Raw genomic sequence first — 16744 nt, forward strand, 5'->3', positions numbered from 1 at the left:
TGATCTTCCTTGGATTAGGCATAACAAACCCAAGATGCCCACCCAAACCCCAGTTTTCAGAGTCATCTCTTGCAGAGCCACCTTCCACAGGCAACTTAAGCTTCAGAGAAGCCTGGCCAAGGCTGTGAATGTGTGTCCTCACTCCCTTCCAACCAGCAGAGGAGCGTGAATGAGATGTTGCCTTAGCACAGGGGTTGAGTGCTGGGTACTTTTTCCAGGTGCTTTGGCACTGCTGGGATGAAGCTATTTTCAGGAGACTTAGCGTGATGGGAGGGTTATCAGAGAAATTCCTCTGAGGGTTTGAGGGTGTTTTGGGGAGGATGAGGGGTATAAAATGATTTTCAGGGGAGCAGCAAGGGTTCGGATAAAACAGAAACATTGATTTTTGGCGTGTGCATCACTGGCATCAGATCTGGCTGGGGACTTCAGCTCCTAATCTGGACACTTCATCCCTTTGGCTGTTGCTTTCTAGAGCTGTCAAAGGCTCATTCTTCATGACAGAGGGATATTGAAGCACTTGGGAAGGGAAGTGCTGCAGAAGCACCTTGTGGGGATCCGTGTTCACCTCAACACAGAGCAGTGTCTGCTGTGCCTGTCTGAGCACAGCAGGCACAAAAGCAGCAGATTTTGGTCCTGCAGCCAATTCTGGTTGTCAGCAGACTTGGAAACTCCCTTCAGGGTCCTTATTGTGACTCTGGCTGCATCCAGATGTCCCTGTGGGTGCTGCTTCAGCTCTGGGCTCTTGGCTGTAAGCTCTACAAGCTTTGCATACATTGATGTACAGAAGGGGCGTGAAGTTGGGATAAAATGCAACCACAGGTTAAAAAGTGTCAGTATTTTGTTATATAACGTCTGGGGAATGGAAAAGAGCCCAGAGAAACTCTGGAACTACTTCAGCTCATGTGGGAGGTTCTTTCCTTAGGAGCAGTTGTGCCCTTTTAATAGGAAACGGGGAAAAGGGGATTTTCTAAAAAACACTGTATATTGGTATGGCCATTTCTTCCCAGAAACCAGAAATTAAGATGAATTCTTTAAGGAACTGCTTGAAATGAAAAGCAGATGGAGCATGAAGCATCTGCCATAAACCATTGAGACTGAAGGTGATCAGGAATGTGGAATTCCTGGAGCATCTCAAAGCAGTGGTGCATCAGAACATGAGGGATTTGAGCTATCCAAGTATCTGCACTTCAGAGAGCCACATGTGCACCATCAAAGAGCTCTGAATTACAGAGATGCTGGGTTTTGAATGGTTGGTGTCTTTAAATCCTCAGTCTGAGAAGCATCCTGGGGTTTGGGGTTAGACAGATAAATCTGTCAGGGACAGGGTGATAAATTATGAGGCTTTTGTAGGACCAGCAAATCTTTGACCAGTTGGAGTTTTGTGGGATTGGTCCTCTTCACACACTGTACAAATTATCCTTAAAGGAAAAGTCTTCCTCTTTTTTTTTTTTCCTCCCCTTTTACTCCAGATTAGGAACTTGCCAACTTTGTTCTGTGGCAAAGCCTTGTGCATTTTGCTGAATGGGTTAAAGGATCAAGGAGGAGTTTTTCTAAACTTTTGCTCCAGGATTTTGGTGATAAAGATGGCTTGTAATAGATGTCTTCCAGCAGGAACATCTGCAAATGAGCAACTGGGTTCTGCTGAGCCTGAGAACTCCTGTAGTTTTCCTTTAAACTGGAATTTACTCCATTTGGCATGTACCTGTAACCCTTGTGTGTAGGATTCTATCTTAAAATACAGTGTGACTGAATTTCATCCTAATCCTGTCAAATTGGCTCAAAGCACTTGTGTGTCAGTTTTATTACTCTTTAAGCCTCAAAATGTAGGAGCTTCCAGAAATTTCTTTATATTGAGGCCGGTTTGAGTGAAAGGGGATTCTGCCTGGACTCGGATACAAGATTTCTGAAACTCCTGAAAGCTGCTGTCCTCATTCTTCAGTGTTATTTTCTGGTACAACACAGAGGAACAAACACAATTGCAGTGCCTGAAGTGCCCAGTGGGAAATTTGAGGTGCCTGAGATTTTTATGGTGAGCTTTGATGCAATGTTCTTACATATCCATATCCCTTCACTTCCTGGGGAGGAAAGTGAAGGAAAAAGAGGAGAACTGAGGTTTATTCTCTTTCTCCCGATTTTTTTCTTGGCCTGTCTTTGATACCTGGCTGTGGTGGGTGGAGAGTTCTGCTGGAAGTGTGGAATTCTCCCTGTCCTTGGTCCTGCAGAGGGTTCCTAACCAGCTCCTGAGGTCTGCTGGCAGCATCCTTGGGATTTACTGTGATGTTTTACAAGAGGGAGATCTCCAAAGCTCCCCACAATGTGGGCATGCTTAGATGGAAGGCTTGAAAACTTTGGAGAAATGGGATTTGAAAGAGTTTTGCTGGCTGTCTAAAGTAGCTCAGAGCTTAAGCCTTGATCTGAACCCAGAACTGAAATGTTGACCATGGGCCAGCTTTGACATGTGCTAAATACTCATCAGCTTTCCTGCCTTGGCCACCTTGTCTGTCAGGATTCCATTCCTGAGGAAGGAGGGGAAATAAAGGGATTGCAGAGAGGCTTTTCCCCTTCTCATCCATTCCTCTCCTGCCCTAGATCAAATACGGGGGAGCTCCTGCATCACTCTGCAACCCTTCATCCCTAAATATCACCTGGGTACCAAAGTTTAATATCCTGAACTTGCCAAAACATCCAGCCTGGGTTGTTTTGGGGTCTCTGTGTCAGTGGTGGATGAGAATATTCTGAAGAAAGATTGTGTTTTGTCTGTGGATGTTTCCTTCCAAGAGACCCAGGATTTCCTGGGAAGTGGGCTGAAGGAAGTGAGATAGAAAGGGAAGGTTCTGAGCCCTGATCTGATTTTTCGTGCCTCTCTGCTCTCAGCATATGCTTGGCTTCTGCTCCAAACTCCCTGGGTGGATTTCCTTTTCCAGCTGAGTTCTTAGTCCCACTTGTTCTGTGATTTACTCTTCACAGGACTTCAGGGAAGATTCATCTTCACAACATTGATCAGAGTCCAGAAGCCATCACATAAATGAAAGCCCAGCTTGAGGGCATTGGGAGAAGTTTGTAATTCTGAGTTTTACAGTGTTTTTAATATTAAAAAGTAATTAAAAAAATAAGGCTCTAATAAACATATCCTTGCTGCTGTGCTGCAGGTCAGTGTAATTAAACTTTCTTTCATGGGATATTTCAGAGAACTGGGAAGAAACATTAACAGGAAGTTCAGAGAATATCCATCAGTTGTGATTTTTGATTTAGTAAATGTACAATTAATAGACTTCAGGTGCTGTAAAACCCAGTTTTTAGGGCTGCTGGTCACTTACTGCTGTGGAATCCCAAGCAAATGGAGGCCAGAGTTGCTGCAGTTTCCCCTGAAACTGTAATCTTGTCTCTACAAAGTGTGACATTTCAGAAATCCAGGCAGGTAAAATGGAACTGTCACATTGATGAACATAATTTCTTCCCATTCCAGTGCGTAGCTATGCCTTAATTTCAGGGGAATGCTCTGAATTCCTGTAATAATCAGCTACTCAGATTCCTCAGCTGGACCAAGAGTTGATTTTTCTGCTATAAATTTCCATAGTGCAGGTGGAGTGACACGTTTTTCAGTGGCTTTATGAGCCTGTCACAAATGAAATGTCATCATAATGCAGCTCACCTTCTTCTGAATGCGACCATGGCAGTCCATGGGCTGCAGAACATCCTGAAAATGTTTCACCAGGTGTTGGCTTTGAAAAGGCAGAAAGGTAAATTGTGATTAATGCTGGATTTCAGTGCCAGTGGCAGCTGGATCTGTACAAGGAGAGGCAATGTTTGGTCATGACTGCAATTTAAGAGTGATCAATCAGTTTTGGGAAGGAGTATATTTAATCTGGTGCAATTATTGTCTCCATTATAAAGTGAATTTCACTGCCCACTGGAAGGATTCTTGATCCTAGAATCTTACCTGGATGATTATGGATTAAAGAAAGTGCTGGAAGTCTTGGACCCAGCCAGAATGAATCACAGAAGTTGGAAAAAAGTCCTCCAAGATTGAGTCCAAGCTGTGCCCAATTTCCCCCTTGTCACCAGCCCAGAGCACTGAGTGTCACCTCCAGTCCTTCCTTGGACAGCTCCAGGGCTGGGCATTCACTGCCTCCCTGGGCAGCCCATTCCTGTGTTTAACAACCCTTCCCATGAGGAAATTCCTCCTGATGTCCGGCTGAACCTCCCTTGAGGCCATGTCCTTATGCATAAGGACCTCCATGACCACCAATGGCTCCTTTGCCAGGACTGAAACTGAAAATGAGCTCTTGTGGTACTCTTCAAGGTTTCTTCCTTCTGCCCTCTTATAGTATGGTTTAACTACCTGAATCTTTTTTAAAAAGATATTATTTGCCTCTCTGATCTGGTTGTCCTTTCAGAAATTATTTCAAAGCTTCCAGGCATCGTTGCCCCTGACCTTTGATGTTGGAAAGACTCCCTTGTCCAAAAAGCAATATTTTGGAGTGACAGAGAATCCTCTGAACCAGGGTGTGACCATGTCTACTCATGGAACCACCCCTCAGTCCTGTTTGTCTTGCCAAATCCTTCCTTTTCTCTGAAGGTCGCAAGCAGTTTGGAGTATGAGGTTGGAGCCTGCAGCTGTTGGACTTAGGATCACAGGAAGTCTCCATCTGTGAGAATTAAATTCCAGGCCCTTTGGGTTGCCAGGAGTGGTCAGGAATGTGACCTGTGGTTTCTGGATCATCCCAATAAATGGAAAGGAGTTTGCCTGGGAACAGCTGGTCCGATGACTCCCAAAAGGTCAAGCTCATATTTGCGTACTTGAGGTGTCTCTTGTCAGGTTTTAGCCTGGAGTTTGAGGATGCTGAGCATCAGAAGTGCTGTCTGTGTCTGTTCCTCTCCTGCCTGCAAGCAGGCACCTCACAAGGTGTCCTTTATTCATGTGGCTGCCTGCTCATTACACGTCACATATGATTTTTGGGTTTTTACATCCTCCTCCCATCCTTATCTCTGCCCTGCAAATGGTGCAGAAAGCAGATGTTAGATAAGATCCCAAAGTCATTGGGAGATTTTTGTTCTTTTCATTCCAGTGATAAAGATTTTCGGGGTGGCACCAATAACCTCTAAAAGCCAAGCACTCCTTTATCTGATCCAACTCATTGGATTTTACTTCTCTCAGCAAGGGATTGATGCTGCATAAGCTTTGGTGGGCATTTGGGAGCTCAGGGCAGATTCCTGCGTGAGAATTCTCTGCTCTGGAGCCTTCCAGAAAGGGGAATTGGGCAGCTCCAAGCTCTTCCAGCTGTCTCAGAGGAAGAGCCCCATCAAGGATGGTGGCACAGGCAGGCTGGAGGCTGAGGAGACTTTCTCCAGTGCATCCTCTCTGTTCTGTGGAAAAACTTGTGTTCTCCTGGAGCAGTATCAGCTGCTGTCATCTCATCCTTTCTCCTGTGCATCCCCAGTGAGCTCATACCAACATCAGCCTGAAAACAGGAAGGGGAAGGGAAGCTACTTCAGAGGCTCTTAAATTCGTACTGTGACACTTTAATTCGCTTTCTGGCTGCTTTGTGTTTTGGCCTGGTGTGTTTTTTTCCGATGGAGATGAGAGGGGTGAGTGGATGGAAAAGAGAGAGCCTGTTCTTTCAGCAGGGCCTGTTAGAGCAAATCTCAGTGTAGCCATTCCTGACCTCTGGGGCTGTTTGGTTTTGTGTCCTGCTGTCACTTTTTTGGCTCAGGGTAGCATAATATCAATTCAAACCTACAGCCCTAAACTTCTGTCTAGGGAAAAATGGAAGTGCTTCATGTTATCCTGCCCAGGACAAGAGTAGAGAAGATGAGATCATCATGAAGCTCATTAGGGATCCAGTCCAGAATGCCTGAGAGCTTGGTGTTAAAGGGGGTGGTGGGAGTTTATGAACCCTAAATTTAGAGTTTCTGCCTTGATCCTCTTCCAGGCTTTGGGGAGTGGCAAAACCGAGCAAAAGGATTCTTGTATTTCCTGTTTTGATGATGTCAAAAATGCCAGGTGGCAATTTTGGTGCCACTTCTGTTTCGTGCAGAATCACATATTAATAGTTTGGTTTTGTGTTTAAAGTGTGGACTGAATTTCTGCTTCTCGACATGAACTAACGGTGCCCATGGATGATGTGAGAAGGTTTTCAGTGCTTTACCAACCTGATTTTTGTTGTGGTTTGCCCCAGGTATTATTGGGAACAACAAAGCTATTGGAAAATACATCACAACCATGATCTTTCTGTACTTTGCCTGCCTCCTTCCATCCATTGCCTTTGGGTCCCTCAATGATGAAAATACCCGAGGAGCTATTGGTGAGTTCATCAGTTCTGTGCTTCTTAAATTTCTCAGTTTTGTGCATTTGATTCCATGTATTCAGAATGTCATTCTGGTCACAGAAAGTTCTGATAAGTTTTTATTGACGGGGCAAAACAAAGTCAAAACCACGACTGAAGGACTTTTTCTAATTAAGTTCATGACTTTTGTAGGAAATCAGAAAAACTGAACACTGATTTGGGTGTTATCATCTGACTTGTACTGATAACACATGTATGCTACTGTATTTTTTAATTCTGCAGACTTAATATAATTATTTGCACATTTTTCTTGGTACAAGATCCTGTGATTTTGATCTGGATTTGATTGCCAGTATTAAAATCCCTAGGACAGAGCTAAACATCATCCTTTATCCCAGCTGTAGAAGCAGTTCAAACAAGTAGTCACAGTTCAAACAAGCACTGGTTATAAGTGTTAAAATAAATATATTTAAAATGTATATATAAAATACACAGAAAAAATCCCAGAAGCTGAACATCTGGAAGCCTAAATTATGGATATGAATATATTATGGGTGCGAATAAATTATGGTACAAATAAATTATGGGTTCGAATAAATGATGGGTACGAATAAATGATGGGTATGAATCAAGGGTCGCTTTTTGATTTATGAGTGTGTGACTTCTGCACTCTTTAAACATTTCTTCCACTGGTTAGTGGTTGGTTTCTCTGCCCTGTGAACGCTCCTGGATGAGGGAGGGATTGACCCAAATCCCTGTTTTTATTTCCACCCTCCCCAATTGCAGATGTGAGGAAGACAATTTTCGGGCAGTGCATTGGAGGGCTGCTTTACGCCCTGTTCTCGGGGCAGCCCCTGGTTGTGCTGCTGACCACAGCTCCCTTGGCTCTCTACATCAATGGTGAGTCTGCTCCAGGTCTGCACCAGGGGACTGAGGGCTTGGAACTTTGGGTGAGAGCTCCGTAGAGCTTGAGTTGTGTTTGTTTGGTAAATTGATATTTAATGGCTGCTCTCAGGGAAAGGTTCTTCCCCAGAGGGTGGTGGGGCACAGGAACAGACTCCCCCGGGAAGTTACAGGGCACAAAGTCAAGGAATGTTTGGACAAAGCTCTCAGGAACATCATGGGGTTGTTGGGGTCTCCTGTGTGGGGCCAGGAGTTGCATTGATGATCCTGGCAGGGGTCCCTTCCAGCTCAGGATGTTCTGGAATTCTGCAAAACCTCAATGAAATTCCTCCCCTTTCCATCAGTATCAGAATATCCTAAGTTGGAAGGGACCCACAGGGGTCATCAAGACCAACTCCTGGTTTAGTTCAAATTGTTTTTCCCTTTAAAAAAATCATTTTGCAGAGAAAAAAACTTCATGAAAATAAGCATTTTTTCATCTTCACTAAGGAAATCTGTTTCAGTAATGGTTTTCTCAAGTGGCTGTGTTTAACCAGCTTGAGACAAAGTTTTTTGGGTTTGTTGAATTCTGGTTGTGTTTGGTTTTTTTTAATTGATGTTTTAAAGTATGATCAGCAGCTTTCCAGGTACTGCAAGCTGATCTCAATGAACCAGAGATAAGCCAAAGGAAGAAGCTCAGTACCTGTGGGGATAATCAGAGGATGGGCTATGACCAGCTGGGAAGAGCATAATAGCAACAGCATCCCAAAATGTCAGCGAGAGCAAATTCCAACTGCTTTTGTGGCCTCAATTCCTAGGAAAAATGCATTGAGCAGTGGCGGGGGGGGATATTTTCCCAAGTGTCTCTCCCCATTTCTCGTGATGGAAGGAGAGAACAGTTTGTGTTGATGCAGCATCCCTTCGGAAGTGCAGGAGTATTAATTTAATGGTGTCTGTAATAAATGCACTGGGGCAAAGTCTTGAAATTGCTTTCTTTTGGCCTGGAGCAGATGGGTATCACTGGGTGGCAGTGACAGGAGTTGATTGTGACACGTGAATGCTTCACTTTTGCAGTCATCCAAGGAATCTGTGACGATTACCACTTGGATTTCAGCGCTTTCTATGCCTGGATTGGACTCTGGAACAGCTTTTTCCTTGTGATCTACTCCCTCTTTAATTTCAGCCTCCTGATGAAGCTCTTCAAAAGGTAGCTATCAAGAAGTCATATTTTGATCGGATTATTCTTCAAATGGAAAAATTACACATTCCACAAGCTCCTTAATTATGATCTTGCTGCAAAATGTATTTTGTGAGATAAGGAAAGTATCATTTTGGCTTATTGTTCCAGCTTGAAAGAAGTTCTCTGATTTACTGGGTTTTGTTTCTAAGTTGGAGCCTAACTCAAATTGGTACATTTTCATGTAAATTGATGAATATGCTGATTTTTCTTTGAACAGAGTTGAATGCAGCTCTGTTAATTCCTGGGCTTTTTCCACAGGTCAACAGAAGAAATAATTGCACTTTTTATATCCATCACATTCGTGCTTGATGCCATCAAAGGCATTGTTAAAGGTAAGTCTTGCAACAGTGTTTTTCAGAGCAGATCTCTGCTTTGCTGCCTTGTCAAAGGCAAGCACAAGGCTGCAAAAATATGTGATGTTTGCTTGTTCTGCGTTCATTCAAAGTCTTCAGGGAAAAACAGAAAATCTGTGTGTGTGAGATGGAAGTAGCCCTTTGTCAGCAGTTTACCTGGCTGTGCAGAATTTTTAGCAGTTCTAATTTCAGCTGGTTGAGACAGAATTGGTTTCTAAACTTTGACCAAATGGAGAAACCATGATGTTACTGATGTGAGAGCCTTCTCCCGATTCCAGTTTGGTTTTGAATAATCCTGACCAAAAAAAAAGTCAAATTTAAATGCAGTGTCCTTATTCCTTGATACACTATTCAGACTCTGTGGAGGGGAGTTGAAAGATGGGTTGAGATTTCCTGGTTTTCCCTGAGCTCTGAGACCCTTCTTTAATGGCAGCACAAGGACTGCAGTGCCTCCAGCACTTTCCTAAAGTTCCTCTGCCCTTTCCAGCAACTTGGTTTTCCCATTTCTGGGTTAAATTCTGAATCTCCATGGAGAGCCTTGGGGTTTAACAGATTCCTCTGACACTCCTCTCCCTCCCCACGGGGATTGGCAGGAGGTATTTGAGAAGGTGAATCACAGTAGCTGAAATACCTTGTGAGTGGCAGCATTTCTGTTCATCCCATTGAGGAGTTGGACAATGCTCCATCCCTCGATTTTTATGACCTGTTGTACAACATCCCAAAGTTTGGGCTATCCTTTGAAATCCTTCAGGATACAGCCAAGCACACTCCTTGTTTTTAAGACACTCAGGCTTGCAAGGGAATGCTTTTTCCAAGAGATTTGACACTGCAGAGCAATTTGAAGTGAGATAGTTTCTGGCTTCACTGGGAATCCTTAATTTGCCTTGTGTGCTTTGATTGTGCAATCAGAGTTTTTTTTCTCTGCAGAACACCTGCGTCTTTTAAATATCCTGCTTAGAGGTGGTGAGGGAGAAAATTTTCTGGGATAGTTGTTGACTCTGTGAGCTTTGCTGAGTGTGTGCTGTCAGTGCCCTGTTCTGGAGGCTGTGGTCCTCAACAGAACATTGGCTCTGTAAAAATTAGCAAATATTCACAAAGTTTCTGTAGCCCAGAGCTGATCTCCCGTAGCAGAGGTGTGGGGTGCGGGTTAAAAGTGCAGGAAGCATCCACTGGGCTTGTCTGCCAGACTTTCAGGAATATGCAAGTAAATCCTTGGAGTATTGAAGTGGGAACAGGAGAAGATCCTGTAAGACAAGGGGCAGTGGTCTTACTGACAGAAACCAGGTTTAGATTGGATATTAGGGAGAAATTCTTCCATGTGAGGATGCTGACGCCCTGGCACAGCGTGCCCAGAGAAGCTGTGGCTGCTCCTGGATCCCTGGACATGTCCAAGGCCAGGTTGGACAGGATTTGGAGCACCCTGGGCTAGTGGAGGGTGTCCCTCTATGGCAGGAGGTGGAACAAGATGATTTTAAAGGTCCCTTCCAACACAACACATTCTGTGATTTTAGGTGTGATCTGCGAACCTGTTGAATTCTCTTTGTACTTGTGAAGGGATGAATTTAGAGGAATGATGGTAATAAAGTCAAACCAAACTTTTCCAGCTCACGTTGGCTTCAGCTGCACCTGGGAATGTTCAGGGCATCTACATGTGGGACCAGAGCTGTTTCCAGACACAGGAGGGCACCAGTGCTGGCAGGCACAGACTTTGTCCTTAACCTTCTTAGTGCCCACATTTAGAAACATGACACCAGTGTAACTCATGGCCACAGACTCACCTTTGTTCTTCCACTCCTGTTTTCGAGGAGGTGATGGTTCACTGTGGTCACCTCCTCCTCCCACTCACAATTTTGGTTGAGCAGTTCAGTAGGAAGTGAAAGCTGGTGTTTATCCCATGCTGTTTAAACGTGTGCTGGTAGTGCCTTATCCAGCTGGCATCAACTCTGGGCTTCCTGAGTGCCAGGGGACAATGCCACCTCTTCCCAGATGTTTTCCCAGCCCATTCATAGCCTTGATTTTTTGAAAGGTACACATTCAGGAAAGGAGAGGAGGGCCCTGCCCTGCAGAGGAACCAAAGCCGAGAGCGTTCACGCGGTCCCGGTGACACTTTGTTTTCGCTGCCTGGCCCAGCCACCGAGGCTGTGTTTGTTTGATCTTGACATCTGCACTGGGCAGGAAATGGTGGTGAGCAGGCAGAGGAAAACAAAGCCAGTTCATATTGTTGGAGGATGGAGAAGGGCTCGGCTTCAGCCAGGGCACCCCCGGCTCTACTGTTCTCTCTGGATGCTGGCAATGAGGTTCACTGAGCTCTGGTGTGAAAACAATGTGGACATGTTCAGAAATCAAATCCTTCCCAGCGAGGTGGTACGGGATGAAGGTCTCCACTCTCTGTGTTTGTGTGTTCTTGTTGCTTTAATTAAAATACACGAGTAAAGCAAGGTTTTTTTCCTCTATCTAGGAGGGACTGGAGCAATCCTGCCTGGGTTGATGCATATAAATTGAATTGCAGCCTCAGAGACAGAGCATGGAGCGATGTAGTCCAGCTGAGCACAGGGCACCAAAGATCAGCCCCAAATATATTATTGCAATATAGCCATCTGTGGGAGCTGGAGAAAATCTACAGGACCCAAACCAAAGTCACTTGTTTGTTATTCATTCCAGTCTTAATCTGGAGGAATGCAAATATGCTCTCTGTAGTTCCTGGGTTGTTTGTGCTGCCGGTTTCTCTGGTGCTCAGATGTGTCTCTAAGACTTGGTTGCACTTAGGGTGAGCAGGCTTTTCTCCCTGGCCAGCTGTGAATTCCCAGGAAATGCTGCCAGAGTCATTTTATCAGGCCAAAAGTGTCCTTTGGCGTTCAGAGCCGGAAAGTGCAAATCTTCTAACGACCCATTCTGTGCCAGGCTGTGGGTCATGGCAGTGCCCTGGGCCCCAGTTTTACCTGTTTGCAGAGCAGGTGTGTGTCCTGCCAGGGCTGAGGCAGCTGGAGCACAGAGGGAGGAAATAAAGGAGAGCAGAGCCTCTTCCGTAGCACGGGATGGGGAACGCGTGGTGCTGACCGGGCTTGGGATGGGATTGCTCCTCACTGGAGGCAGCCTTTCTGGAGCCTTAAGGTGATTTCCTCACTCCTGGCTGCTCTTGGTGCAGTTTGAGAGATTAAATTTTGAACTGTAAACCTTCTGTGATGTTTAAATTTACGTACAGATGTATTGAGTGTGAGGCAGTCTTGTCTCTCATGGCCTGCATGCTGCGCTCACCTCATCCACTTGTGGAATGCCCAGACTCATTTTAAAACACCTTTAAATCCTTCTAAAGATGGTACAAGAAAGATCACGACTGCATTTCAAATGGCTTCTTGGCTGAACTTGGGGCATTTTACACTAGGGTGAGCTCCAAACCAGCAGTAACACAACCTGGGCTTCAGCCAGACTCAAGGTGGTTGCGAATATTGGTTGTGTTGCACAAGAACATTCAAAGTTTCTTTTCAAATATTCAGGATTAGTTTGTCTCCTCTGCTTTCCCTGTGGCCGCTGCAGATGGAAAAGCTGAAATGTTTGGGGCTTTCAGAACCTGGATTATTATTTGAGGGTGAGGGAGATGTTAGAAGGTGCATTTTAGACTGAGCTTCAGGTGCCTAGAGAGGATGGTCTTGCCCTGAAGTTCTCTATGCAAAGTTTGAAGGGCTGTTTTGACTAAAATGAAGAAAAGTAGTGGGACTGCAAAGCTCTGGCCTGGTGATTTCCATGCTCCTGTATTTCCCATGGGTACAGGGAAGTGTGGGTGCTGCATGTTGCCATTTGAGCAGATACTGTGGTAACACTGAAGCTGCAAAGCCCAATTCCTGTCTTCTGGTTTTAATTGCTGCTTCAGGCTACTCTTCCCCAAAGAGGTTAAATGGTCCCAAAAGCCATATTTATACACTTGGAGACAGCCAGTGACATAAAAATGGGAACACAGTAAATGCTCAAGAACAAGAGGGTCTTTACAGCTGTCCATTCCTTATATAAATGCCTTTGAGCTGATCTAAAACATTTATGGACAATTCCAGGGGCTTCACTGGGTGTTCTGTTTGTGCAGTTTTACTTCAGGTGCCCTGTAACTCTAATGTGCATTGTGAATTTAAATGTTCTGCCAGATTTTGCATATCATCCACACTTATCTCTAAAATCTGGACTAGCCTTGGAAGAAAAGTAATTACTGTACACTGTGTAATCCACTTAAGGATCTGTGCAGCCTGGCTGCTCTTAGTGTTTCCAGAGAATCCTGATGGGATTTGTTTGCCAGGCTGCTGAAAGCAGGTGTCTAGATAGAAATACTTACATGTATATCTAACAGCAGTACTTCCAGTATTTGGAACAAAACCATATAATTAGCACTGGAAGTCCTTACAGTGTTGCTTTATAGAGTAGTTTAACTTTCACCTGTTAAAATAAGTGAAAAAATCAATTTGTGAAGCACTGGCTTCCTAAGAGCAGCAGCTCTGATTTCTCTCTGCAGGCTTGAGAGGCAGAGCTGATGAAGCATAACGTTAATACTTCACGATCAAGCAAGAAGCTCCCTTAATTTTCCTTGCTTTGATTGTCACACTGCTCTCCTAACGCTTGCCTGTTGGTTGTTTGTGCAGTTTTTAAGAAATATTACCACCACGGGCACACAGGAGGTGTAAAATCACGGGCTGATGCTATCCCAGGCCTGGGCATCAACACCACCTTCTTGATGAACTCCTCAGTGAGTGAGAACCAGACTTGCACTCACGATGGGCACTACGGGCGTGAGACCGCCGTCCTCAGCCTGATGTTGATGTTGGGAACCCTTTGGCTCGGCCACACGCTCTATCAGTTCAAGAAAAGGTGAGTTGTTTAGAGCTCAGGCTGCTGATTACTTCATGTCCTCTCCGAGGGAGTAATTTACAGCTTAGGTCTTAATTCTGCAACCCAGGAAAATCAGGTGGAAGCCAAAGGCAGAGATAAACTTGGCAGGGCTGCCTGGAAAATATTCCCAGCAGAACAAAAAGTTCACTCTGTGGACAGTGCTCTTCTGTCTTCGGTTTGGCCTCACAAATGACTTTCAAAAAAACCTTTGGATTCCCCATTCACATTGGGATCCCCGTATCTCCCTCCAAACAAGCACTGAACCGTGTTGCTGGGCAAAAATTCCTGATGGTGCAGGAAGGTCTACTGGGAATGTACCTTCAGTGTGCTCTTGGGAGTCAAACACCGGCTCTAATCTGGGGTTCGCTCCTATTGCTCTTAAACCTCTTCATTTGAAATGCAGGAAACAATTAAAGTGGAAGTGAGACACTAATTGGTCCTTGAAGGCCACTTTTTTCCCTAGCTTGCATTATATTTTCTTGATTCTCTGTGTTTTGCTTCTGCATTCATCAACCTTCAAAGCTGTAGATTCCAGAAGATTTAGGTTCTGAATGAAAGACTTAATTTGTCACTCCAAGTATCTCTTCAGAATTGCAAGATAAGACTGAATTTTCACTTCTAAAGCATTAGATGTTGTCTGGATTGAGTGATTGATGTGACAGGCGGGTGTTGATGGGAATTCTTTGTCTCTTTTGCAGCCCATATTTGCACGCCAGGGTACGCGAAATTCTGTCCGACTGTGCCTTACCCATTTCAGTCCTGACCTTCTCTGTTGTGGGTTCCTATATCTTCAAGGAAATTGAAAGTAAGTTCTGGTTTTGCTCTCTGGAATACTGGGGTTTATGCAAGAGAGAAGTGAAATCCCAAAAAAGTTTAGCTAAAAAATAAAGTTCTTCCGTATAATTTCACAAATGCCGTGTGTACCTCCCACCAAGAGCTCAGATTTCCTCACCATTAGATTTGTGTCATTCAAATTATTGAATGATTAAATGAGGCTGGGGCAAGAAAAATTACCCAGATGTGTCTTTTCAATGAGTTTGAGGTGTGTGTCACAATAGGGGAGATGAACAATTTCTGGCAAAGAACAAAGGGCAGAGTAATCAGCAGGCAGGAAGGGTTGTTGCCAGTCATATCAACATGGAGTTGGTCATCCCAGTTTGTCCTCTTTGTCTCCAGTTTGTTTTGCTAATTTAGGTGAAATGGTGCAGAGCATCTGGGCAGCTCTAAGTTACACAAGGAAATCTAAAAATGAGACACCATTCATTGGCCAGATAGATCAACTTTTCCATATCAGGAAGTGATAATGGGGACAGGAATTGCATTGTCCTGCAGTGACGTGAGTGGGTGATGTGAGGAAATGTATGGAAACAAATAAGAAATGGCTTTTTTTTTTTTTGATTGTGATGGCCATTCCATCCAATTGGATTGCAAAATTATGCGTGGCCATGTGTGATTTATCCCTAGCTGTGGATTGCTTCCAATGGCAGCAGAGTTTTGATTGAGATTTTATACTAAAATGCCTTGAACAGCTTGTTGGAGATGAGGAAGTTTTCAAATGCTTCTGTGGGTTGATAAGCTGAGCATTATGATGGTGGTTAGAAATAAGGCTTCTTCATCTAAAAACACCTTGCATCAAAACAAGTTTCCCTCTTTTGTTTTGCTCCAATGTCTGTAATGCCTCGCTAGGAGTAGCAGTGGTCTGTCCCATCAGGATGGCAGCCAAGTCCTAAGTGGATGGAGGAAAAAAATAAACCAAACCAGCCAGATGGACCCATCTTCCATGGCCTCCAGGCTCCCACATGCCAGAGCATCACGCCTGCTTTCCTGCTTGCTTCCCAGTACTTTGTGGTGTGTGTAAAACATTGATGGTTGGACAAGAAGGTGCCTCCTAACATCCTTCCCCTCCTCTTTGCAGTGTCCAAATTTAACTACAACGCCTCTGACAGCTTGTTTGTGCTGGCCCCTGTGCAGTCCCTGTCCATTGGGTCAGTGATGAGTGCCATGGGACTGGGATTTCTCCTCTCCATGCTCTTCTTCATCGAGCAGAACATCGTTGCGTCCCTCACCAACGCCCCAGAGAACAGGTAACACCTTTGGTGCTGCTTTTCCCTCTGTGGAGGGATTGTCACCACCACTGCTTGCCCAAAGCTTGTCTGAGCATCAGAAAATGTGTTCAGGATGTGTTTGTAAGAATTCCTGTTGTCACAGGTGGAGGTAACTCTGCTGCCTAACTCCTCACCATCCCCAAAGCCCAGTGTTGTGGCAGTGAGCCAAAACCACAAACCCTCAACAAGCTCATCACCTCAACCTGTTTCTTCTTTTCTCTCTGCTCAACACCATCGTTTGACCCCCTAAAGCTCTCAAGGCATTTTTCAGGAAGAGTTTTGGGAGCCAAGAGGTGGCGTAGTCAATGTGAAGTGGATATTTTGTACGGTTTGAGGTCTTTGGATGCACCTCAAGATATTTAGGGGGTGTTTGACACATGTGGACACTTGCACTGATCTTGCAATACAAAGAATTTGTTGAAAATAAGAAGTCAATGACCTACATAAATGTTGTAGCACAGCATGCTGCAGCTGAGCAGCAGGAGTGTTTGGAGCTGGTAAATTCCAACTAAAAAAAGGTGGAAGTGCAGTAAAACAATATGTCCAATGTCTGATAAGTCTCACTTATGTGCAAACTTGAGATGTGGCACTATTAAAATATTCCCTCTGATGTTTTTGTGCCAACTGCAATCAGACCTGATGTCAAGAATGAACACGGATGACTTTTTTCCAGGGAAACTACCATGTCTCCGAGGATTTTTTGCTAATGTGATGCGTGGGAGGGTTCTCTCCTTGCATAATATCCATTAGCATTCTCCATGTTGTAGCTGGAGTGACACAGTATTAGGAGAGAGGAGACAAGCTCAAATTCAGCTACACTAATTTAGTTTCCTTTGACCACCTCTTATCTCTATTATATCCCTTTAAGTGTTGCATAAATCTGTATGTAAGTGGGTCATCTCTTGGCTAATAGGAATTTCTTCTGAACTTTTGGTATTTTCCACTAGAATGTCTTTAAGGAATATAAAATGTTCTTTGGATTTTTTCAGAGTGCCTGGGTACAGGGCC

General features: G+C 44.5%; 1 protein-coding gene across 2 annotated transcripts in view; it reads left to right on the plus strand.

Annotated features, from left to right (window-relative positions):
- The window catches only part of SLC4A11 (solute carrier family 4 member 11), a 67425-nt gene that overhangs the window by 35569 nt on the left and 15112 nt on the right, over positions 1–16744 (plus strand). For both annotated transcript variants that reach the window (XM_062493956.1, XM_062493955.1), the window contains exons 9-15: positions 6180–6305; positions 7074–7187; positions 8244–8376; positions 8668–8741; positions 13385–13610; positions 14330–14436; positions 15547–15715. In XM_062493956.1, the coding sequence (XP_062349940.1) occupies positions 6180–6305; positions 7074–7187; positions 8244–8376; positions 8668–8741; positions 13385–13610; positions 14330–14436; positions 15547–15715 (949 nt within the window). The remainder of the gene's footprint in view (positions 1–6179; positions 6306–7073; positions 7188–8243; positions 8377–8667; positions 8742–13384; positions 13611–14329; positions 14437–15546; positions 15716–16744) is intronic.

This window comes from Cinclus cinclus, chromosome 5 (assembly GCF_963662255.1).
Source record: "Cinclus cinclus chromosome 5, bCinCin1.1, whole genome shotgun sequence".
Classification (NCBI taxonomy): domain Eukaryota; kingdom Metazoa; phylum Chordata; class Aves; order Passeriformes; family Cinclidae; genus Cinclus; species Cinclus cinclus.